Genomic DNA, 24280 nt, shown 5'->3' on the forward strand with positions numbered 1-24280 from the left:
GGGGATGTAGGAAATGAGCAAGGCAGCGCTACAGACGAGCGGTGGGCTGCTTTTATAGTGTCGGAACCCCTGGAAGAACCTGGCAGATGATATCTTCATATCATCTGCGTTGTTGTTATTCGCGGTCGCAGCAAGAGCTCTTCACGCCGAGAGCGTCTATGGAACGTTTGAGTGAATCGACACCATAGCGTAGCATAGCATAGTCCACTTGCATGTAGAGCGCCCCCTAGCACTCAAAGCATGACATGTTTTTGTCCTATGGTGTCAGCTGAAATGCAATGATGCTAAAAAAAAGAGGCTAGCACATCACACGGACAAAAAAGTCTTGAAACAAAGCCTCGCACCTTCCAACTGCTTCAAAAAAAAATCGTCAGAATACAAGAAAAACCCATTCAAAAATAAAGCGTGACAATGCAATGTTTATTTCGGCAGCAAGTCCAAACAAACTTTCTTCTAAACGCCGTCAGTGTTTTTTGTACATCATGTGTGAAATATCAAAAAAAAAAAAAAAAAGTCCCACATTGCCATCAACAAAATAATGAGAAAAAAGCAGCACATTGAATTGAGGGAACAACAACGCAGCTTTACGGTTACTGCGGTAACTGCGCCTACCGGGGAGGTTTCTCCTTCCTTTGGACTTTTGCATGGAAGACGTTTGGTACAAGTCGGAAGGCGTTGTCAACGTTAGGATTGAAACCTTAGTGCCCAAAAATACAACAATCCGTCACACGTCGAGTCTGGAAACACTTTCATGAATACGAGCAATAAGGGCACACAAAAAGGCAAAAGAAGATGCAGGAAACACATCCCAGTCATCTTCACCTCCACTACTTTTTGTTTTTTCGATGTTGGGGCTGACCATATGGACAAAAGTAACGGGACACAAGCGAATCAATACATTACTTTGTTTTTTATCTCAAGACATTTAAAGCTCAATTGTGTACATTTTGTGCAATAGAAATACTCCTCTTAAAATACACTAGTGCAACGTTCTTGTGCTCTAAATGTATGTGCGTCGATGCATGTCTGTCACATGGTACACACGCACACGCACACGATAGACCGAAGTCCGGCCGACAGGGTGCACACGCGTCCGGTCTCGTGATGGACACACGACGCACAAAAGTCTGGTCACATGGTACACAAATCATGTACACGCATCTGGTCACATGGTATACACACAGGTCTGTCCCCGTCACTTGGCATTCTGGTATGCACGTGTCACGTGCACGTCCGCTCACATGGTACAAAGCGACTGCTGGAGCAGCGAGAGAAGTGTGAACATGAAGGCACGGAGATATTCAAAGGTTCCGTTGGCGTCTTTCTTCTTTTTGTCTCCGACTTCAAACGTTTGAAGGCCGAGCATCCGCCGGGAATTCTGCCCGACTGCGCGGAATCCATTGACGGACGGCGCCGTGGCGAGCGCTCGCCTGCCGCCGGGCGGCGCCGTCCTCCGCCCGGCTAGCTTGCCGTCGAAGCGAGCTCAACCTCGAGGACGCGGAGCTACATCCACGCTAATCGCGCCTCCGTGGAAACAAAGAGTTCAGAACATTCCGAGGGAGATTTTCCAGTTCAAAAGGACAATCGATCGCTGATTTTCACGATAGTCGAAGGGGACATTTGGTGAAAGATGTCCATTTTGTTTTTCTAACCCAGTTCACAAGGTCACTTCCTGTTTTGCTTTAAGTGAGGACCGTTCAAAAGAAGCTTCAACACACACACACACATACACCTGTGCACACATACACCTGTGCACACATTTACACAACCTTGCACAGGTACACACACTTGTGCGCACACACAAACACACGTACCCTTTCATACATACACACAGAGCGGATTTGTTTTGAGAGTTGGGGACGCGTCTTGATCAGCAGGTTGACAAGGAAAGCGGTGCCGCAGTGCATTGTGGGAAGCGTAGTCCATCCTTGACGTCGAGCGGGCACGCTCAGTACTCCCACTCGTCCGTCTTCATGTCCAAATAGTTGAGAATGTTCTGCGCGAACTTGACGGCCTGCTTGCGGGCCACCTTGGCGCCGTCGTCGCCGTGCGGGTCCACGGCGTCCAGCGCCAGCAGCTGCTCGGTGAGCAGCTCCTCCAGAACCGCGTAGCTCTTGTCGGCCCGCTTGCCGTCGAAGCCCAGGACCCGGGCCTGCAGCTCCGACAGGCTGGCCAGCGCCGCCCAGACGGCGCGGTGGGCCGGGCCCTCCCCGGCGCGGCGGCACGTCAGCGCCTCGCGCAGGTCCAGGAAGGTGACCACCGCCTGCACCTCCACCACGGCGCGCCGCCGCGCCTCGCGGATGCACGGGTTCTTGGCCGTGTCCACCTGGTCCAGGTGGGTCAGCAGGCCCTGGAGCTCGGCTTTGGGCCGGAAGCCCGGCTCGCCCGTGGCGCAGTGGCGCAGCACGCCCTCGCGCAGGTGGCGCACGTGGGCGCGCACCGCTTCGATCTCGCGGATGGAGTTGTTCTGCGCCAAGTCGTACCTGGACACACAAACGACCTCCGGTCGGCTCAACGGGTCACGGCTTTTTGCCGGCTTTTGCACTGAGCCGGTGCCGGTGCTGCGTTCGACATCAACAGCGCTTCTTTCTAGGCTAACTCGACTTCAAAAATAGGTCGATACAGAATTTCTGCCTCGAAGCTCAGCCGGGGGACCCCCCCCCCCCACCCCAAAAAAAAAAAAAGAAAAGAAAAAAAAATTCCACCCGGAACCATGTTTGCGCCGCCAGGAGCAATGTTTCACACGGACATTTATTGCAGACGGACGCAGTGCTGGGCCACTGATAAACTTTGCCAGAAACGACAGAGGAGCATCAGCAAATGATTGTAAAGAAATTTTTAGATGGCTCATGTACTGATATCATGAAGTATGACGGAGCTGAATGGTAATTAGCCGCCGTTGTTTTTTTTTTACCTCAAATCGCAAACGCTAAGCATTTAGCATAGGTGGATTTTGTTGTCTCAAATTCTGTACAGAGTTCCATATCATACACTCAGTACCCACATATGCAGGTTAACGATTGAAGTCCAGCCGTCCTAAATGAGAATAAAATGCACGTTAGGAGTGAAAAAAAAAAATATTGTGCGCTGGGGTGGCGGCGACTACTCGATAGCGAGGATAGTCAACTCAAATTTGAAAAGGTCGAGATCGAGCACATTTCTTGGCGCAAAGGTCCGGAAGATCATCTCGTGTCTATTTAATGGGATATATATTTAAGTGGCCTGCCTCGTCTTCGTATCGACATCTGCTTGTAATCAATACTTCAGTCCAATCCAAAAAGCTTTTGGCATTTATTATTGTCAAGTAACACAAAGGATGCGTACAGCTGCGCTCAGACGTGTACATACCCTGGCACAATTTGTCAAATATGACTGTTTTTAATGACTGACAAAGGACATGATTATTTTCTTGATAGTTATGTTTTGTTTCGGAATTGTGTTTTTTTCTGAAATGCCTTCTAGTTTAATTAAAAATCTAATGAAATGTGTTTCGCCTGATCCTTGATGTTTTCTTGAAAGAATTGGACACATCTTACAAATTCTGACCGGGCTGCATTTCAAAATAAGAGCAAGCCAATCAAAAGAGAACGTTAGACATTTCTTTCATAATGGCCTTTCTCCATCTTTAACTCAACTTCCACACCGAGTCTCTTTCTCGCTCCCGTTACGTTTCTCGTCCTCTGATTGGTCTGTACGCAGACCGCCTGAGATCTGATTTGATTGGCTGAACTGGCGTGCGATTGGTCGGTAGGGTCCGCCACTACCTTAAAGCCTGTAACGCAGCGCCCGGCCGGTATGTCTTGAATCCTACCATTTCTTGTTTTGGGCTACGTGCGGGTCCGTATGGGACTGCTTCTGGGTCCGCAACTGGATCGCGCTCCGCCATCTATAGGATTATTAATTCTAAAAAGATCGGACAGCCCTAGTTCCTTTACAAACACACACACGTGGTACCGTGGTAACCCAATGACAAATTCCTCCAACATCGCTTCGTAGGACCACCCAGATAAGTGGATGTTCCAGAAAAAAGTCAAACATTCTAAAGACAAAACGGTTGCAAAGCGTTCAAAAGGGTAGCCATGAGTCGAACCTTGTCAAAATCTCAGACAAATCATTAGATTGCCTCACAAGGTGCCACTTCAAAGTCACATTTGGAAAAATGCCACGTTTGAGACGACGGCAGAATGGCACCTGACCGGAGAGAGCCCGTCGCGAGTGTCGGCTTTACGAGGAGGAAGAGCTTTTGTAACAAAAATTGTAATTATGCAAATTTGCAAAAGCAACTGTAATTGAATGACACATTTCCTCCCGGTATTGTCCTAAATGACAATTCCACCCATTTTGTAATTGAACGAGGTCATCAAGTTGTTAGTTCCTATCCGAGACGAGGAGCGTGTTTGCTGCGGCGTTACCTGCGCGTGTCCTCTCCTTCTCCCTCCAGGTCCAAATGTTTGAGGAGTCCGTTGATCTCCTCCACCACCTGCTTGCGGTAGTTCCTGACGGCGGCGTTCCCCGACACGTCCAGAGCGTCCAGCTCCACCTGCATCTCCATCAGCATCCGCGACAAGTGAGCGCAGCTGTCGCGGCCGCTCAGGCCCATCAGCAGCGCCACCAGCTGGCCGCGCGCCACGCTCACCTTGGCCATCACCTGGGCGGGCACAAAACCAAAAGGGTCGACGTCGCCCACCCAAACTGATTCCTGGATGGGGAGGAACCGGGACTGGTGCAAATATTTGGTTTTTTCATCCGTTGCAGACCTCAAAACGACCACCATTTTTGGCTTTGAAACGATATGGTTCGGTGGAATGTTTTGGTGTTGCAATATGCCATGTTTAATTGTTTTGGTTTTTTTATTTTTACGGCACGGTCAAATTGCTGCCGAGTTTCAACAGTTTCAACAATCGTTTTCATTGTGTGATGGTTTGTTAGGTAATAATCGTCTAGTTTCTAAAGATGATGAATTTGGGGTTTTTGTTCGCCGTAAACTATAATCATCCAAAGTAGAAAAACACAAACTCTTTCACTTTGAGTGCACGTGTATAACAGGAGTTTCCCTTTTCGACTCGAACTAGCTAACTAAATGACGCTTTGGACGCTGAGGTAAAATGCATTTTTCCACCTGGTTGATGCAGTGCACAGCGACGTGCGTTTCGCCCGAAAGCGGCAGCGAGAGCGTCTGCTGCGGCGTGCGGCCCTCCAGAACGTCCTGGACGGTGCAGAGTCGGGTCAGCGCCCGGTAGCGCGCCTTCCGGAGCGGCACGCGGCCCTCCGTCTTCACCTGGGTGAGGCGCAGCACCAGCTGCCGGAGGGCCTCCACCAGCTCGTCGTCCACGTCGGCGGCGCCGCCCTCCCGCTGCGGCGCCACCACCCGCCGCTCCACCAGCCGCCGCGCCTCCTCGCTCAGCTCCTCCATGGCCAGGCGGGACGGGTGGCGGGCGTTCTCCTCCAGGTAGCGCAGCAGGCCCTCCACCTCCTGCGCCGCCCGCTTGCGTGCCCCCTGCAGCTCGGCCTTGCCCTCCGTGTCCACGCGGTCCACCTCCAGCAAGAGGCGCGTCAGCTCCCGCTCCAGACGCTTGTAATCGCGGTCGTCGGGCAGGCCGCTGAAGGTGCACACCTGGGTGTTGCGTTGGCAAAATGAACAAGAATTGATGGGAATCATTTACCAAGCTTTAGGTTGGCTCACAACTCATTCGTGGAATCCCAGCGTTTAGACGTTTTCAAGTACGGGGTAGGCTCGTCTGGGAAATTCCGGTTCGTAAACTACTGGAACGACTGAACACATCCCTGCGCGTGGCAGCGCTGCATCGCTCCGAATTTCAGATCAGCACAGCTTTGGAGTAGAGCATAAAGATTAGGCGCTGAATCGCGCCTCGTCACGTAGCCAAATGGAAATCGGACAAGTTAGACACCTCGCGTCCCAAAAGTGAGTAAGTCATTGAATTAAATGTTCAAACTGTGCATACTGTTACAGTGTCAACTTGTTTTTAAATCCAGTGTATTCGTTAAAGTACAGTGCAGTTGTATTTCAATTTTAAGTACAAAACTTTTGCATTCAACCTTTTAGATTGTTTTTTTCTTCAGACGTTTATCCACCCATTTTCTGGACCGCTTATCCTCACAAGGGTCGCGGGCGTGCCGGAGCCTCTCCAAGCTATCTTCGTACACACTGAACCGGTCCTTTAGGCAAAATGTTTACTTAAGTACCATTTTTTCATCTGTCCATTTTGCATGCCGCTTCTCCTCATGGGGGTCGCGGGCGTGCTGCGGACATGAGGCGGGTTACACCTTGAACTAGTCGCCAGCCAATCGCAGGGCTCACAGAAACAAACAACCAATCGCACTCACATTCACACCTACGGACAATTTAGAGTCTTCAAATCAACCTAGCATGCCATTTTTTGGGATGTGGGAGGAAACCGCAGAAAAGCCACGCAGGCACGGGGAGAACATGCAAACTCCACACAGGCCAGGCCGGATATGAACCCGCAACCTCAAAATTGTGAGGCAGACGTGCTAACCAGTCGTCCACCGTGCCTGCCGCCAAATTAATTATCACATTTACTATAATTGAATCATTATTTCTCGTGTATAATGTGCACCCCCCCCCCCCCCAAAAAAAAGGTCAAAAGTCAATAGGGCGCATTACACATTACACAGGGCGCAAATGGAAAAAAACTTTCACATTTTATAAATGTATGCCGCCATCTAGTGGTTATGAAAAACTGTACACTTTCATTCCAAAATGTCACCGCCACCTAGTGATTATAAAAAAGGTGTAGCCTAGACTTTCATTCCAATATGACAGGGGTACGAACGTATGACTGCATATATGACAAGGGCGTGCAAAATCCTCTCGGACCCTCCCCACCCCGGTCACCGGCTCTTCCAGCTCCTTCCCTCAGGTAGGCGCTACCGATCATTGCAAACTAGAACTAGTAGACATTCCAACAGCTTCTTCCCTCTTGCAATCAACTTCTTAAACAGTTAACTTACAATTCCATTACAACAAGCTGGCAATTTTTTTTTGACTTGAGTTCGTTGTCACATTTCTGTGGGGCCAATTATGTATTATGTATTACTCGTGCACTCACTGTAGTTGTCTCGCCGTGCTGCACTATTTGCATATAGTGGCCACTCATGCCAGAGTAGCATCTGCTCCATTTGCACACTGATTGAGGAGTATCTGTAACATTTGCACAACCATTGTCCCAGATTATCGCACTACTCGTTACTTTAAACCGCATACACTCCTTGAAGTCTCAGTGCCCTTTGCACAATGGTCATTGCACCGGACTATTGCGATATTAGCCATTCGAACTGCTCTAAGTGCTAGAGGACTCTGCATCTTTTTGCACAATTGTTGTTTGTTGTTGTTTTTTGTCAATGTCTTTATGTCTCCAAAGTGTTCTGTAAATTGACTGTCTGTTGTACTAGAGCGGCTCCAACTACCGGAGACAAATTCCTTGTGTGTTTTGGACATACTTGGCAAATAAAGATGATTCTGATTCTGATTCTGATTCTGATATGTACAGTTATGCTCATAAGTTTACATACCCTGGCAGAATTTGTGAAATATTATTATTACTTTTTTTTAATATGACTGATGACTGAACAACAACCATCATTAATTTCTTTATGGTTATGTTTTGTTTAATGATAATGCTTTTCTGAATGTTTAATTCGAATCGCATTAAAATAAAATTAAATGTGTTTTGCCTGGTCCTTCATGTTTTCTTTCAAGAATTGTACCCATCTTACTAATTCTGCCTAGGTAATCAAACATGTGAGTACAACTGTGTGTTTTCTAATTTACTAAATAAAAGTAGGGCTGTGAATTTCAAAATGAGAGCCAGTAAATAAAAAAAAGGATTACGTGTTTAAATAAAGGGCTTAACAGTCATGCCTACGGGCAATTTAGAGTCTCCAATGAATGCATGTTTTTGGGATGTGGGAGGAAACCGGAGTGCCCGGAGAAAACCCACGCAGGCACGGGGAGAACATGCAAATTCCACACAGGCGGCGCCGGGGATTGAACCCCGCACCTCAGAACTGTGAGGCTGACGCTCTAACCAGTCGTCCACCGTGCCGTGTTTTCTCATTCACTAAATAAAAGTAGGGCTGTGTATTTCAAAATAAATAAATTGAAAAAAAGTATGTGTTCAAATAAAGTGCTTAGCTTCAGAATAATTATTTGAAAAACATTACAAAATACATATAATACTTCATGTTTTGATCATATGGGTAGAAGCAAAATCATGCAATGTAAAAATGCACTATACATAGGTAGAAGGGTTTTCCGGAATTTTGAGGGTGCGTATTATACATGGGTGCACATTATACACGGGAAATTACGGTAAATACTTTAAAAAAATGTTCCAATGTATATTGTTACAGTGGCTTTCAACAATATTAAATATATCTTAGTTTTTTTTAACACTCGGTCTTACCACGCTCCCGTATTTTAATGTTGGTTACTGTGGTGGCACTTGGAGAGCCAAGTATTATTTGAGGTGGTACTTGCTATATAAGGTTTGAGAACCAGCAATATAAACACAGTTTGCACGCTGTGTCGCAATCGCCACAAAAGATGTCGCAGTGCATGGAGTATACAACTCGAGACACGCACCATTTCCTCGTTGTTTATCTGTGAAGAAATTATTATTTTAGTTACAGTTTGGGGTGTCACAAAAGCAAAACAATATTAGTGTCAAAGCCCTTATACGGCTGGCAGCGAACGAGTGGAAAGTACCGAAAACAGGTGGTATCGTTTCATTTTTGACAGTCGGGTATGGCGGTACCCTACTTTTCTGGTAACGATATACCACGCAACATTACCTGGGGCCCCAGCGCCGTCAGCTCCCGGTGGACTTCGTATAGCCGCATCATGGCGGGGTGCTGGGGCGGGTACTGCGGCGGCTGCTCCGTCGCCATTGGCTGCTGCGGCGGCGGCCCCCCGTGCTCCATCCTCTTGCCTCCGTCAAAGGGCTTCCCGAAGAGGCTGCGAAACCAACGGGAAGCGACAACAATGAGCGGAAACGCACACAGAACTAAAACGAGGCGCTGTTGTGCTGTTGGAATGTGGCGCCGCTCGAGAGTAGCATATCGTGTCCTCAATGTATCCCACAATGCATCTGGAAAAAGTAGTGAACAACGGTGGGCACCAGACAAATTCAGGAGTTGTGGTGTTTGGATTCATTTTGTAAAATACACTCAGCTTCAAACAATGCACAGTAATGTTCATCGAACGGATTTATTTGTTCAACATTTATCACGGAAGGTCCACCGGCGCACGGTGATCCGGTATGTTGGAATTACACGACAGACTGCAATGGCGTCAAACATTTTGGTTTTTTTGACCGATGACTCGACCACGGAGGCCATGACAGTACATGAAAACCCCACGCGGAGGGGCCTGCACTTACAAATTCAATTCATTCCAGGGCTGAAAGAAAAAAGACAAAGACAGAGAAATAAATGAATGCGTGTGAATTATACTCCATCTGGTTTGTGCGCAAAGTGCAGACATCCAGACAGAAAGACGTTTCACAACTAAGTGACTCAGTAAGCCGCAGTAGCATTTAGTCGTTCTTCACAGAGGATAACGAACATATGACTGCGAGGATTGTTGTATTGTCATTATTGTGTTGCTGCATCGTTTGTGGTCAAATATCCGCTAACATAAATGCCATTTGTTAGCTTGTACCGTATGCTACGTTTACATCTATACATCTATTAGTGGCGCAACATTTCATTCATTATGTCGATGTATCGATTTATATTCCTACAACCCAACTGGTTCGGTCTGTGCTTGGCAAGTTAGCCTTCCGGACGTAAATATATTGATTTAAATTGTTTTAAAAGGTAATCAATCGATTGCATCGATACCATGACATAACGGCCTGGATTTAAGCATGGCAGGCTTTATGTGGCGGTGTGTACGTGTTGTATTGTCAAGAAAAAGAAAAAGAAATGTCCTTTTACTTTGCTTGATTTTTCAGTTAGCTCACGGCAGGTAACACTGTCGATGCTACTTTTTTCGATTTGCAGCCACTAAATCGTTTCGGATCGGATCGATCCAATATCCCCCATGAATCGAATCGGCAACCATACGAATCGAATCGTTGGTAAATGTCATGGTTCCGCCGCTAACATCTATCAATCAATCACCATCCTCATTCATGTTCATTCTTGTTTTGCAGACAACCCCTTCAAGTCTTCAGAACCACATGACCCATTATTGTTGAAGCTAGCCCTTCAGCCATTAGTGGGTCAGAATCGTGCACGCGCACACACGCACGCACGCCTGCGCTCACACGCAATCAGGTTAGCCTACATTTCCTTTTCCGCCACGACAGGCATTCTGAGAATTCGCTGCGTCCGTCGCGCTCGTCTCCTGACCCGAACACCATCGAATTACATCTCATAGAAGAAAATGACACCTTTACGACTGTCCCTTGGAATGTTCTGAACTTCTGTTTCCCCGCCCGTGTCATATTGAGCAGATTGTTCTTTAGACAACCGCCGCCAAGCGACTTGACACACATTTCAATAAATTCGACTCGGTAAACAAACACAAGTGCGGCTCAGCCTCTGCTGAGAGGACGCCATAGCTAGCAATATGCTTTTGGGTGGAACATCAAACGCAAATCCGGCTAGAAGTGGAAAATAAAGAGTTATTTTAAAAAAAAAAAAAACTAAACATTTAGCTGGTTTAATATATACAGTATCAAGCAAACTGTTACATCTGTCTGTCATTTCTTTCCCTAAAAGAAGACAAACTATTGATGTTGCGCGTTCATATAAAGAAAAGATCTAAGCTGTTATACGGCGTTGTTAGTTGAAGACTACTAATACTATTGTTTTTGTAGCATTAAAAACTCCCACTGCTCATACTGTTATTGTTGCACTTGTTTCCTAAAAAAAAAGTCAAACTATTGATGTTGCAATTTCTTAAAAAAAGAAGCTAAACTGCTACATACGTATATAATTAAGGCTATTGTTGGTGTTTTTACAGCGTAATAAATCAGACTGTTCAAACTGTTACTGTTGCACTTGTCTGTCATTTGTTTCCTAAAAAGATGTTGCAATTTCCTAAAAAGAAAACATTTACGTAGTTATATATTACTATAAAGGTCATTCATTTTTTAATGGCATAATAAAATACCAGTAGTTGTTTAAATCGTTCTTTTCCTAAAAGGAAAACATTGCACTTCCCTAAAATGAAAAGATTTAAGGTGTTTTATACATTACAAATAAGGTCATTGACATTTTCACACCACAATATATCAGACTGTTTAAACTTTGACACTTGCCCGAAAGTCTCGTTTCCTAAAAAGAAGACATTACACTTTCCTAAACAGAAAAGCTTTATTGGAGCAATTGCTGTTTTTGCAGCATGATCGTTCAGACAGTTCAAACTGTTACTGTTGCAAAGACAAACTATTGATTTTGCTTTTTCCTGAAAAGAAAAGATTTAAGCAGTTTTACTGCATCGATTATTAGTAAGGCCACTGATGTTTTTTATAGCATAATAAATGACTGGTCAAACTAACAGTTAAAATCATTCATTTCCTAAAAGAAAAACACTGCACTTTCCTAAAATGAATATATTTAAGGTGTTTTATCAAGCCCGCGACCCTAGTGAGGAGAAGCGGCTAAGAAAATGGATGGATGGATGGTGTTTTATCAATTACATTTAAGGTCATTGACGTTTTTAATTGCACAATATATCGCACTGTTCAAACTTTTGAACTTGTCCAAAAGGTTTGTAAACGGCCGCCGTGTAGCGCCGACTACTGGCGAGGAGGACTTGGTCACAATTTTTTCACCTTCAGTTTCGGCAGCCTCCGCGAGTACCCGATAGCTTGAAATTGGTATCGGTGCTCGCCCATCCCCGGTAATAAGGCGATAATCTTTCACAGCACAATAAATTTGTCTGTCATTCATTTCCTAAAATGATGTTGCACTAAAAAGAAGTAGCATTTAAACTATCATATATTTGTATATATATTTTAAACAATTATTATCTTTTAACTATAAATGCCATGAAATCTGTTCGTCTTTACACCCGAGAGAAGTATGTTTTGCATTTTGTTCCACTGTGAACTGAAGCGTCCCCTTCACACCAATGTAGCCAATTGTGATTGATATTTATATATTTTATTTTTAAATAGCACTTCACCTCTAAGAGGTTTTATGGATCAGTAATCCCCTTGCGAATTGTTACGTAAGCAGGTGACGGCCGGGTGATTTGCAGCACAACATCTTCCAAATGTGACTATTATGGGAGCAGTCAGTTGCTTCGAGACTACGCGAGAACGCCAGCGGGCTTTTGTCTGACACGCTAAGAAGCTAGCAGCTAAAGAGGAATCCTCCCTGCGTGCAAGATCGCCATCACCGCCTTGCCCACCTGCAGCTGCCTATTCCCGGGTTGGCGCATTATGTCATCCCGGCAAAAAAAAAAGAAGAAAAATAATAATAATCCGGTGCACATGTGTCAACCTGCGTGCACACACACACTGCCTGTCACGACTGCACTCACCTCTTCAACACTCCGAACACGTTGGCGCACATGTTTTAACTCGACTGGCTTCCCATCCGGTGACGTTAAATGAGGAAAATGAGGGGGAACGAGTGGAAATGTGGTCTTTTTTCGTTAAAGGGAGCGACGCGGCAGATGTGCTCCGCACCAGCATCAGCACCAGCACCGCGCAGCTGTGGCGCCGCCCACAAACCGTCCCCATCTCGCCTTGAAGCGTCACCGGAGGTCATCCAAAGCACATATTTGTCAATATTCATCCATTTATTAACGTCATGACAACGGCAATCAGTCAGCGTATGTCCCCGGGGAGGCCCCCCACCCCCTGACGGCGCTCCGCCCGGCTGGTGTAACTTTTGAACGCTCTTCGAGGACCACAAGAGCTCGGGAACACGTTGTGGACGTTGTTCTTACCTGCACAGCCAGCGTACAGCCATGAGCAGCGCTCTCGCGGGGATTCAAGCACGCAGCTGCTTCTTCCCCCAGCGCAGCTAACAAACATTAGCCCCCCGTTGCTAACTGCCGTCACTTGGTCTTCGCCCCACGAGTTTACGCTGGGCCCTGCAATGTTCGAGTCGAGCGGCGTGACGCCTTTTCCACAAATGAATTTCACACTTAAACGAGCCGCGTGAGTGATTTTTGTTGGTTTCCGAGCAGGTCACAACGTGTTAACCTTTCACTTTTGCGTCGACGTTCGTAGCCGTGTGTCGCTTTTGTTTGGCCGACACGAGCGACGCTCGATTTGTTCACCCGAAACGCGCTGCAAAGGCGTTTTTCATACAATAGCGGTGATGGGTGTGTCAACAGACCCGTTAGGGGAAAAAAAATCATGGTTAAACAAATAAAATCAAGCATATTTTTTTACGAAAACAAAGCGATGTAGGAGCTGTATCGACAGACAATTACGAAATATGTGAAAATAAAGGACGGGAATGGCGGTGCAACACGGCCGATGACTAACCGGGCGGAGTCGGTAAATGTTTGAAGCGCACCTTTTCCAAACGTAGCCCACACAAGGACGCTGGTTGCTAGTCCAAATGAATTAAAGGAAACCTCACCAACTAATGGTTTAGCGTAAATTTTGTGTTTGTTTGTTTTTTGTGGGGGTCGTCATGTCTTTTCGAGCCGCTGCGGGGTGTTGGACTTTGCGCCGCTGGAGATGTTTACGAACACGGCAAAGTGTCACGGCGGCCGCTAGCAGGCGACAATGTAGCAAGCTAGCGACAAAACAGCAAGACACATCGCCAAAGGTTCGTAAAGATGCGTCCTCTGTCTCGTTACGTCACCTTAATCACATGTCAAGTGGATTACGTGGAGTGTTACTCCTCCATTAACTGTCCTTGAGTACAAACTGCTTGTTACCTCCGCCAAGGAAGTTCTCGGTAGCATCGGGTTGTCTGCAGTCCTGTCGGTTGTTTTGATTAATGACTACAATACATAACCAGGATTGCCTTTTACAATGTGACCAAGTGCTAATCCGCAACTGGATGATTGCATAAAAAACGTCAAAAACAAGAAAAAAAGAATCACAATGAATTGAAGGTTGACAATAAAAGGGACACATGATGGAAAATGTATCGTTTTGGAATTTAGCTGAAATTTTAACTTATCATTTGGTGAATTTGGTGAGCCACACAATAAAGTTAGGGGAAAGAGTAGTGGAGGCTAGACTCAGGACAGATGTGAGTATTTGCGAGCAACAGTATGGTTTCATGCCTAGAAAAAGTGCCACGGATGCATTATTTGCCTTGAGGATGTTGATGGAGAAGTACAGAGAAGGTCAGAAGGAGCTACATTGTGTTTTTGTAGATCTAGAGAAAGCCGATGACAGTCTGGAGTGGCAGAGAAGTATGTGAGAATAGTACAGGACATGTATGAGGGCAGCAGAACAGTGGTGAGGTGTGCTGTATGTATGACAGAGGAGTTGAAGGTGGAGGTGGGAGTGCATCAGGGATCAGCCCTGAGCCCCTTCCTGTTTGCAGTGGTGATGTATAGGCTGACAGATGAGGTTAGACTGGAATCCCCGTGGACCGTGATGTTTGCAGATGACATTGTGATCTGCAGTGAAAGCAGGGAGCAGGTGGAGGAACAGTTAGAACGATGGAGGCATGCACTGGAAAGCAGAGGAATGAAGATTAGCCAAAGTCAGACAGAATATAAGTGCATGATTGAGAGTGGGGGAAGAGTGAGGCTACAGGGAGAAGAGATAGCAAGGGTGGAGGACTTTAAATACTTGGGGTCAACCGTCCAGAGCAACGGTGAGTGTGGTCAGGAAGTGAAGAAACGGGTCCAAGTAGGTTAGAACGGGTGGAGGAAGGTGTCAGGTGTGTTATGTGACAGAAGAGTCTCTGCTAGGATGAAGGTTTATAAGACAGTGGTGAGGCCAGCCATGATGTACGGATTAGAGACAGTGAGTGGTACTGAAGAGACAACAGGAAGCAGAGCAAATGAAGTTCTCTCGAGGAGTCAGCAGGTTGGATAGGGTTCAAAATGAGCTCATCAGAGGGGCGGCCAAGGTTAGATGTTTTGGAGACAAAGTAAGAGAGAGCAAACTTGAATGATTTGGACACGTCCAGAGGAGAGAGAGAGTATATTGGTAGAAGGATGATGAAGATGGAGCTGCCAGGCAAGAGAGCGAGAGGAAGACCAAAGAGAAGGTTGATGGATGTCATGAGGGCAGTTGGTGTTCCAGAGGAGGATGCAGGAGATAGGCTTCCATGGAAAAGGATGACGCGCTGTGGCCACCCCTAAAGGGACAAGCCCAAAGGAAAAGAAGAAGAATTAGGTGACTTTGCATAATACCGCCCCCTTACTTTCTCCGCCCACAATTTGGAAGCTAGGCTAGGCAAAGCTCTGCCATTTCCAGGAGACAAGAGACAGACTGTATTTAAAGATCAGCAATATCATGTCAAAGCCAAAAGCTAATCAGAGCCGCAGTGTTGTTGGATGCAGTTTGCTAACTTCTGATAAGCAGCACATTGAATGTGTGGGTTGTTACCTCCTCCAAGGAAGTTTTTTTTAGCAGCATAGGCTGGTGTAGAGTCGTGTATGTAGTTTGTGATTGCATCTGATATGTAACCTGGATTTCCTTGTACATCGTTGTGCTAATCCATGATTGGATGACATCATACAAAGTATCGTAATGTCACTAAATATAAATTGAAATTGAAAGGGGACGTGACTTTTTGATTATGTAGAACCAGTTTTTCAATTTTGTAAACACTAGTCTCTCTGCCCACGAGCTGGCAGATTGCAAGCGATGGCTTGGTGATGAAGTGCTGCCTCCACCAGGAAAAATACAATCCATGCCGTTGTTTTTTTTTTCCCCTTGACGCTGGTCTGGCAGTAGCCACTCGCCAGGTTGTAACCCCTAGCTCCATCCACCCCTGGTTGTCACAGTTACTGTATATGCTACCCTTGGGTCAAATTCTTCAGAACCTCAATGTTGACTATCATAGCTATGAAGATGACACACAGTTACAGCATGTCTGTCAGTGTCTCTGGATCACTCATCCATCCATCCATTCTCTACCACTTATCCGAGGTCGGGTCACGGGGGCAGTAGCTTTAGCAGGGATGCCCAGACTTCCCTCTGCCCTCTCTGAAGAACATACTGTATCCAGAGTGAAGGCTTGCATGGGCCAAGCAGACCAGGAGAAGCTCATTCATGCTTTTATTGCAAGTAGACTTGACTATTGTAATGGTCTTCTGACTGGACTCCCCCAAAAGAGTCTTAAACAGCTGCAGCTCGGGTTCTGACCGGAACAAAGATATCAGAATAGATTACTCCAATTCAAAATGTTCTACACTGGCTCCCAGTCAGCTGTAGAATAGATTTTAAAGTTCTGCCACTGGCCTATAAATCACTAAATGGTTTACGTCCTGAATGCATAAAAGAAATGCCATTGGAAGATAAACCCAGTAGGGCTCTGAGATCAGCAGACTCAGATCAGATAGTGGAGCACAGAGTCCAAAGCAAACATGGTGAAGCAGCATTTAGCTGTTATGCTGCACACAAATGGAATAAGTTGTCAACAGAAGTGACGTCAGCCCCAAGTCTGAATGTTTTTAAGTCCAGGTTAAAAACTCCTTTTAAATGATCATTCTTACACTGTATGCTGCTTTAATTGTATTTGTATTTTTCTCTTTGTTTTAAATATTTATAAGGTGTTTTTCACATGCTTTTAATCATGTAAAGCACATTGAGTTACCTTGTGTATGAAATGCGCTATATAAATAAATTTGCTTTGCTTTAAAAAGTTGTTTGGTGTTGGCCCCGCATTGAGGGTGCAGGCTGCGACAGGACCGCCCGCTCAAATCAGGCTAATTCCTATTTTCTAAATCAAAATGAAAATATAATTATTGAGTGACCTGACCCAAGTTTTGACGATATGAACTTTTTTTTTGTCTTGAGTTGCGAGCAAAAATTTGAGTGACGACGCCACAACAAGCTGTTTCCTCATTATGCTGGCCCCTGGTGGCCAAGGTGCGCGCACTAGATGGAGCAGCACAATGCCTGTTGAATTATTATGTTGCACAAACTGTTTAATTCTTTACATTCTATTTAATGACATTTGTACTGTATGTTTTTATTAGGGCCTGACCGATATGATATTTTTTTCAGGCCGATTCCGATATTTGGCAGAAAAAAGTCAGATAACCGATTTGCCGATTAATTAAAAAAATATATATAATGAATAAAATAACTTCATTTTTGGTCCCTTAACGCTGACGACAATAAAGATATGAATTACAGGCAGTCCCTTAGTATTTGTTTAACTTTACAACAGAGAGGATTTTCCAAGTACAAAAAAAGTCAAATTTTTTTTAGCAACACACTAATAATGCCCTCGAAGCATTAATATAAGCCTTATGAACATATATTCTTGCAGACTTTGTGTCTTAATGGGCATATGAGAGGATGGAACAGGATGCAAATGACACTGAAAAAAGTTGTCAGCCGTGCATGTCATTTACTTCCTGAACAGCATTTACTGTTTCATGACAAAGTAAGAATATACTGGCCTTTAATCGTCAAAACCCCCGCCGATTACGATTGTTTTGAAAAGGGTTAATATGGGCCGACTTATTAATCGGTGGGACCCTATTTTTTTTTATAAAGTACAATAGTGTAGAGGGCTATTTTTCTGAGTAAAAAAACATGTTACAATAATTTTTGCGAGGCTGGAACAGCTTCCATTTTGTTGGCTTGGCTCAAATGTTGATTTGAGTTACGCGTTTGAAGCCTCGGGGTGTCTCGTTTGCGTTCAGAGGTCCAAGTTCCGACCGGCACCGAGCGCCACGCACGACTGGATCGGCCCGCCCGACCCTCTTTCCAACCTGCGACCCGTCGTCTATCGCGTGGCGCACCACGAGTCGGAGCTGGAGAGGCGCCTGAGGAACTTGCGGCAGGACACCGAGGACTGGAACCACAGATTCTGGACCCAGCAGAACGTCACCTTCAGCAAGGTGCTCTGAAAGGAGTCACGACTACCGTTATTCTTAACCTGGGATTTTATTCTTTTTGTTTTTCTTTCATTTTGTTAGCCTATTAACATCATGGTTGAATGTTTTTTGAAAAAAAAAAAAAATATTTTTTAGCAAGCACATTTCCTTTTATTTTTAGAATCTTACAGTCTTACATAATTACGTTAAAGCTATTTAATAATTATTTGTTATTGATAATATATACACCATAATACACAATACAAATATGCCATTGAATAAATAAAATGTCACCATGTAATTAAATGTTAGCAACCATGAAATGGGTTCAAAATAATTATTTAACAATATATTTCACAATTGTATTCATGAATAGGCAATTTTAAAACAATATTTTATTTAATTGATTCATACTGCACAGATTTAATTAGTTTTTGTGTTGATTTAATTGGCACCAAACAAACATCATCTCCCCCCAATAAATTGAGTAGAAATGCACAGCGGAAGGCAGCAATACCCAAAGGATGTTCAGCAGAAGTTTGTAGCAGATTTAACCTGTATGTATAAATAAAGCTTTCGTTTGGCCTAATATATTTCAGTCATTCGTGTAACTGCGTGTTGTCGATTATTTTCCTGCAGCATCATTTGCCCGTGTGTTTAAAATGCTTTATTTGTGTTTTGCACAGGAAAAAGAGGCCTTCATTGTGTCGCAGCTGAAGGCCAAAGGCTTGACTGAGCGACACCAGCAAGGTTGTCCAAATCTTCAGCACACACGCGCAACCGGCAATCAACATTGTTTGATTGTTGTCAACGGCAAAAGACGACATTCACGACCAGAGAGTTTTTCGCCAAGCGGACCCTCTGCTCACTTAGTTGCCCTGCGAGTCATCCACTTAAGCCAAATGGACACTCCCCAAGGGGAATTATTATTTCACTTTGTAGACACAAAGTGTTCTTAGCTGAGCCCATTTGGACTCTGTTGCCAACCAAAACAGCAGCAGCCGTCGAAGCACGGAATTGGAGTCTCACCGTGTGTTGTAAACTAGTATTAAAGGTGTTATCTTATGCGGCAACATTAGCTTTAACCACAATTAGCGTTTAGGTAGTCTGGGACGTGTAGTCGCTCCACACACAACATTGTGGAGCGACCACGGCAGTCTACTGGAATGGCAACATGGACGCAAAAAAACATTGTGGCACAACCATGTCAGAGTCAACATTGTGGAGCAACTACATCAGTGGAGTGTTAGTGTTATGTGTGTGTGTGTGTGTGTGTACCGGTTTATGTTTCAATAGACTCTAAAATTTGGTCGCTCTATTTTCCAGCCAGCACTGATGGGTGGTTGCTCCACAGTGTTGTATATGTCCACCTCCCCTCGTTTTCCGTCAGTCGTTCGGACACGTCCTGAGGAGAGACAGAGAGTGTATTGGTAGAAGGATGATGAGGATGGAGCTGCCAGGCAAGAGAGCGAGAGGAAGACCAAAGAGAAGGTTGATGGATGTCATGAGGGAAGACATGAGGGCAGTTGGTGTTGGAGAGGAGCATGCAGGAGATTAGCTTCCGTGGAAAAGGATGACGCGCTGTGGCCACCCCTAAAGGGACAAGCCCAAAGGAAATGAAGAAGATTCTGTTTTCTTCTAAACTGCACTTTCACATGACACAAATTCTAATATTGTTTGACATTATTCCAAATCTGTGTCGCAGGCCGCCGCACTCTGAGCAGCGAGGAAATGTCCGTCTTCTACAAGAACTTCTTGGACAAAAACCGAGAGCGACATGCGAGTTACAACAAGTCGGTTGTTTTGGCACACACACGCACGTGCACACACGCACCGGTTGTTGTGAATATTTGTAATGTTCTTACTCGTACTTGCAGGAAGTGGTACCGACGCAACTTGTCAATCACCGTCCTCATGGCCCGCGTTGCGCTGCACAAGCTGTGGAAGACGATCGTCAATAAACACCACAACACACCCACAACGTGATCGCAAACGCGCGCGCGCACACCGCCTGTCAATCGTGCCGGAAAGTCACTTCATTAGGTACACGGTGGAATGATGTACCGTAATCCCCACTCCATTGCGGGATTACCTTCCAGCGCACCCCCACAATCGGTGACATCCGCCATATAGAAATATCCCATTTAAATACAACCTAGGCATGTTTTTATACCATTTACAGCACTTAGAATTTGTTTAAAAAGTCTTTTTGAAAAGAATACAAACACATTTAAAAACCTAATATATCAAGAGAGCGCAAGAGCAATGGATAACACCAAGCATATAAAAAAATAGAGTAACAACTGTAATAACTCAAACCAAATCTGCGAAAGAGTGTGAACTGCAGTGTAGTGGGGGATTACTGTTCAAATTTGATTGACACTGTCAGAAAAGTGTTGGACTACTATCGGATTGTGCATTGAGTGTACCTAAACATTATTGTTTCCAAATAAAACAACTTGAACCAAATGACGAGTGTGTTTGTTTAAAAAATACTCATCATTTCAATCGGATGGTAATACCAATGGTGGTGGACAGGGCTGTCACACCCACGGGGACCCACACATTTCCCAATGAAAGGGTTCAACACCCAGACATTTCCCGATGGGTGTCACCTCCACGGAGGACGTCCTTGTTGCAGCACCCACACGTCTTCCCAATAACTGGGTTCAACACCCAGACTTTTCCACAGGGACGTTGCATTTTTTTTTATCATCTCTCATGTGATGGTTTGTTTCTTTGAATAACATTGCTTTTATTTGATCCAACTTAAACACCCGCACTTTTCCCTAATGGCTTCCCACTCAGTGAGGACCCTCACATTTTCCGATTAAAAGGTTCAATTCCTGCACATTTTCCCGGGCGCTTCGGCTGTCCCCTGCTCCAGTGTGTTCCACTAACGTGTATGTGTTCACTGTGATGGGTAAAATGCAGAGAACACATTTCGTGTGCATGCATTCCGATGGTTCATGACAATAAAGGTGATTCTTCTTCTTTTTCTTCTTAAATGACTATCTTAATCAACAGCCTGAAGTGTCACGTGACCTGCCAACAATAAGGAAGACTCAAAGGTGCATAATTTTGGACAAGTTATGCACTGGCACTGATTTAGGGTCCTTCAACCACAGGCGTCCTCTTTTGGGGTTTTGGGGAAAACGATGCATCTGCACGGCTTGTCCGGGATGAGTGGAACAGCCTACAGCACCTCAACCAAAACCTTTGCCAAAAATCCACTCTGAAGGGCCAAGAACTGCCCGAGGGTAATGCAAGGCAATGCCGGCGAAGAGACAACATGGCGTCCGTAAACCATGTGACGTGGATTTAGCCAATGCGGAGCAGTGCGGGAAGTTCAAAGCGTTGCCAGACCTTTATTTATTTTTTTAAATATCTTTTTGTTTTATATTTATTTTTTGTATCGATAAGAAAAAATTCTGAACGGTACACGACAGAGAATAGATCAAACAAAGCTCGGCGTGGCCAGATTTCCCTTTCTAAGGCTTTGTTGGGGATGACGCCATTGCCCGGGAGCCGTGGGAGGAGGCGCCATTTCACGCCCCTCAGCAGCAGCACCGAGTCGGTCAGTGACAGCCAGTCAGTCATCGGAGCGGCGGGCTGTCACCTCATCGTCGGTGGGCCGCGCATCGACTCGCTTCAGCCGGCCTCGTCGCGTTTCCCTTCCCGCTTCTAAAGCGATGGACAGGCCTCTCCTGTCACGAGCGGCTCCGTCTAAAGCCTGGGCAGTGTTTGACAGCTAATGCTATGTGAGCTAGTCTTTTGGGGAAACGGATCCCGTCCCTGACGCTGGGGGTGAGAGACTTAAAAAAACAAAAACAAAATCAGCTCCTACCGCCGCCTGATCGCGCTCCCGTCATCCATCTGCTTTGAATCGAGGACCCAATTTAGCTCCATTGGCAACGGATGTCCTAGAGAACGGTAAGACGGCCACGGGCTAATTCCCGCAACGCTATCGAGCTCCTGAATGAGGTCGATAAACCGGCATTGTGGTGTTCTGTTCTTCAAGTGTGACGATTTTAAACTTGTATTCGAACTATTCGTCATGTTAAAATCCACGCGTGGGCTGACGGGCGGTTACAATGATTCCAGGAATTGGTCGGGTGAAAGTGTTTCCTGTGAGTCAAGAGGATTTTTCAGGCTAACTGGTTCTTCAGGTTCAACGGTGCGTGTGCGCGGAGGTGAGGCGAGAAAAGAAGCCTGTCAGGCGGCCACAGGCGAGCTGCTCAAGCGACCGCCATTGATTGGTATTCCGCGCGGTGCTGGTGGAGGTTCTTGAAAGGTTCTTGTGTTGGGACACAGTGGACGCCAGTGTGGGATCCACAGCTGGGCCGATGATGACGGTACCGCGAGGTGTCTTCGACCCACTCACAGTGATTAACATTTCACCATGGACTCGTGACGACCTGCAGGCCTCCCGACAGCCATCTACTCCCCTTGAGTCCTGCTAACTAAACTGGTAGTCCTGTTCTAGTTGCGTGTGTAGACAAACCGTGGACAGCCATTACCAACCTGCATTCAATCAGTGCACTGCACACCAGTGTGGTTCTTCTTGAAAGCACCATTGCCCAACTTCCTATTTCTGTCAAATGTAGAAGTGAAAGCTCAAAGGAGATGTTGGTGTAAATGAGGCACGTAATGTTCCCACCACAAGATTTCATGCTCCAGTTTGAGATACACGGGACATATTTTCTCGTATAGCGGCCTGGGGTGTTGCTGGACTCAACTGCAGAGAACAAGGGGACTACAGATGAAAACTAGCCTTCTGGCTAATTCTGGCTTTTTTAACCATGTGTACTTCATGTGTTTTATGAAATGGCATTGTCCCCTTTCAAAAATAAACTGATGATAAACAAAGGCACTCCGTGAAGAGGGAGACCTTTTATTTGATTTGTACACATGCTTGTTTATAATGTCAAATTTGAAAAGAGAAAGTTTCTCATTCAAAAAAACGGGGGAAATACTTTCTAATTCTTTACATTCTGTTTAATAATACCATCCATACACCCATCCATCCATTTTCAGTAGCGCTTCTCCTCACGTGGGTCCCGGGCGTGCCGGAGCCCATCCCAGCCATCTTCATATGCCCTGAACCGGCCGCCAGCCAATCGCAGGGCACATACAAACAAACAAACAAACAACCACTCGCACTCACATTCACACCTACGGGCAATTTAGTCATCAATAAACCTAGCGTGCATGTTTTGGGGACGTGGGAGGAAACTGGAGTGTCCGGAGAAAAGCCACGCAGGCACGGGGAGAACATGCAAACTCCACGCAGGCGGGGCCGGGGATTGAACCCCGGTCCTCAGAACTGTGTGGCGGACGCTCTAACCAGTCGCCCACCCTGTCGCCTTTTTGGACTCAAGCAACAACAAAAAAATCACTGTTAGTAGGCCGTCATTTTTTAATGTTAGTTAGAAGAGCAACAATTTCTAATGTTGTAACTTTGAAAATATATGACAAAGTCTGTAAAATTTTTGAACAGACAATTTCTCACCGGACAGTTTTATTATTGTGGCACGATTATTGCTGCAGCAATAATAGCGTTTTGGAGGTAGAGTATACGAATGTAAACGTTGGATGGACGGGGATAGAAGTGCACGGTAATATAAGATGTGAAGATGTATTTTTCACAAAAACCTGCGGGGAAACGCACAGAAACTACCAAAGCTTTTTGCGAAGGACTCAGCGATCAAGACGAGGTTTTTGGGTAGTACTGCTTTCACCTCTTCGCCCCACCTGTACCGTCAGCCTTCCTACAATAGCGCAATAATTATCATACCGTGATAAGACCAAAACCTGAGATATAGCAAACATTTGAGTGCACTTGACCGAACAGGGCAAGCAAAAATCTTCGGGCAAGTACCCTAAAAGGTTAACGTCGAGCCCTGGTTTGGTGATGTATGTACGATTGCATCTCATTTTGAGCATTTGGGTCTGGTTTTAGCTAATTGTAACCGGTTCAATCTGGTTGTGGGCAGTTACATTTGGTTCCATCTTGCGGTGGGTTGTCATCATGTTACGTCAGGTTATCTCATTTCGTACAGTTAATTCAGGTTACATCTGGTGGTAGGATGTTATAACTGTTTGAATTCAGTTCTATCTGTTTCTGTGCAGTTCCATCTTCTGGTTGATTGTAATATTGTTACTTTTAGTTATGTGCGCTAAAGTCTCATTTTGAACTTGCTTCCTTCGTGATTTGACAGCTTGTTGCGGCTGGTTGTATGAAGTTACATCTGGTTGTCGCTGGCTATAAACTGGTTGACTCCTGGTTACACCTAG

At 45.4% G+C, this 24280-nt stretch overlaps 3 protein-coding genes across 10 annotated transcripts in view; 2 read left to right on the top strand and 1 right to left on the bottom strand.

Annotated features, from left to right (window-relative positions):
• Positions 1-399: 399 nt before the first annotated feature.
• Positions 400-22493, bottom strand: bag5 (BCL2 associated athanogene 5). Of its 5 annotated transcripts, none has more exons than XM_061796189.1 (5): positions 21831-22493; positions 8836-8998; positions 5120-5614; positions 4413-4648; positions 400-2483 (listed from the first exon to the last, which is right to left on the bottom strand). In XM_061796189.1, the coding sequence occupies exons 1-5, from the start codon at positions 22040-22042 to the stop codon at positions 1949-1951; spliced, it is 1641 nt and encodes a 546-aa protein (XP_061652173.1). In that variant the 5' UTR covers positions 22043-22493; the 3' UTR covers positions 400-1948. The 5 variants fall into 5 exon arrangements, with proteins under 5 accessions (XP_061652173.1, XP_061652177.1, XP_061652178.1 ...); XM_061796193.1 differs by lacking the exon at positions 21831-22493 and adding an exon at positions 19262-19388; XM_061796194.1 differs by lacking the exon at positions 21831-22493 and adding an exon at positions 13901-13971.
• LOC133488381 (cytochrome c oxidase assembly factor 8) lies at positions 13648-20452 on the top strand. 4 transcript variants are annotated; one of them, XM_061796198.1, is made up of 5 exons: positions 13648-13788; positions 17810-18007; positions 18670-18733; positions 19689-19776; positions 19861-20452. In XM_061796198.1, exons 1-5 carry the CDS (start codon positions 13651-13653, stop codon positions 19967-19969), a joined length of 597 nt encoding a protein of 198 aa, XP_061652182.1. In that variant the 5' UTR covers positions 13648-13650; the 3' UTR covers positions 19970-20452. The 4 variants fall into 4 exon arrangements, with proteins under 4 accessions (XP_061652182.1, XP_061652181.1, XP_061652183.1 ...); XM_061796197.1 differs by having other exon boundaries at positions 19689-20452; XM_061796199.1 differs by lacking the exons at positions 19689-19776; positions 19861-20452 and adding an exon at positions 19310-19448.
• Positions 21494-24280, top strand: part of klc1a (kinesin light chain 1a) — a 34541-nt gene continuing 31754 nt past the window's right edge. Inside the window, exon 1 of the mRNA XM_061796178.1 lies at positions 21494-21916. The gene's annotated coding sequence lies outside the window, so the exon portion shown is untranslated. The remainder of the gene's footprint in view (positions 21917-24280) is intronic.

This window comes from Phyllopteryx taeniolatus, chromosome 13, assembly GCF_024500385.1.
Source record: "Phyllopteryx taeniolatus isolate TA_2022b chromosome 13, UOR_Ptae_1.2, whole genome shotgun sequence".
In the NCBI taxonomy this organism is placed as follows: domain Eukaryota; kingdom Metazoa; phylum Chordata; class Actinopteri; order Syngnathiformes; family Syngnathidae; genus Phyllopteryx; species Phyllopteryx taeniolatus.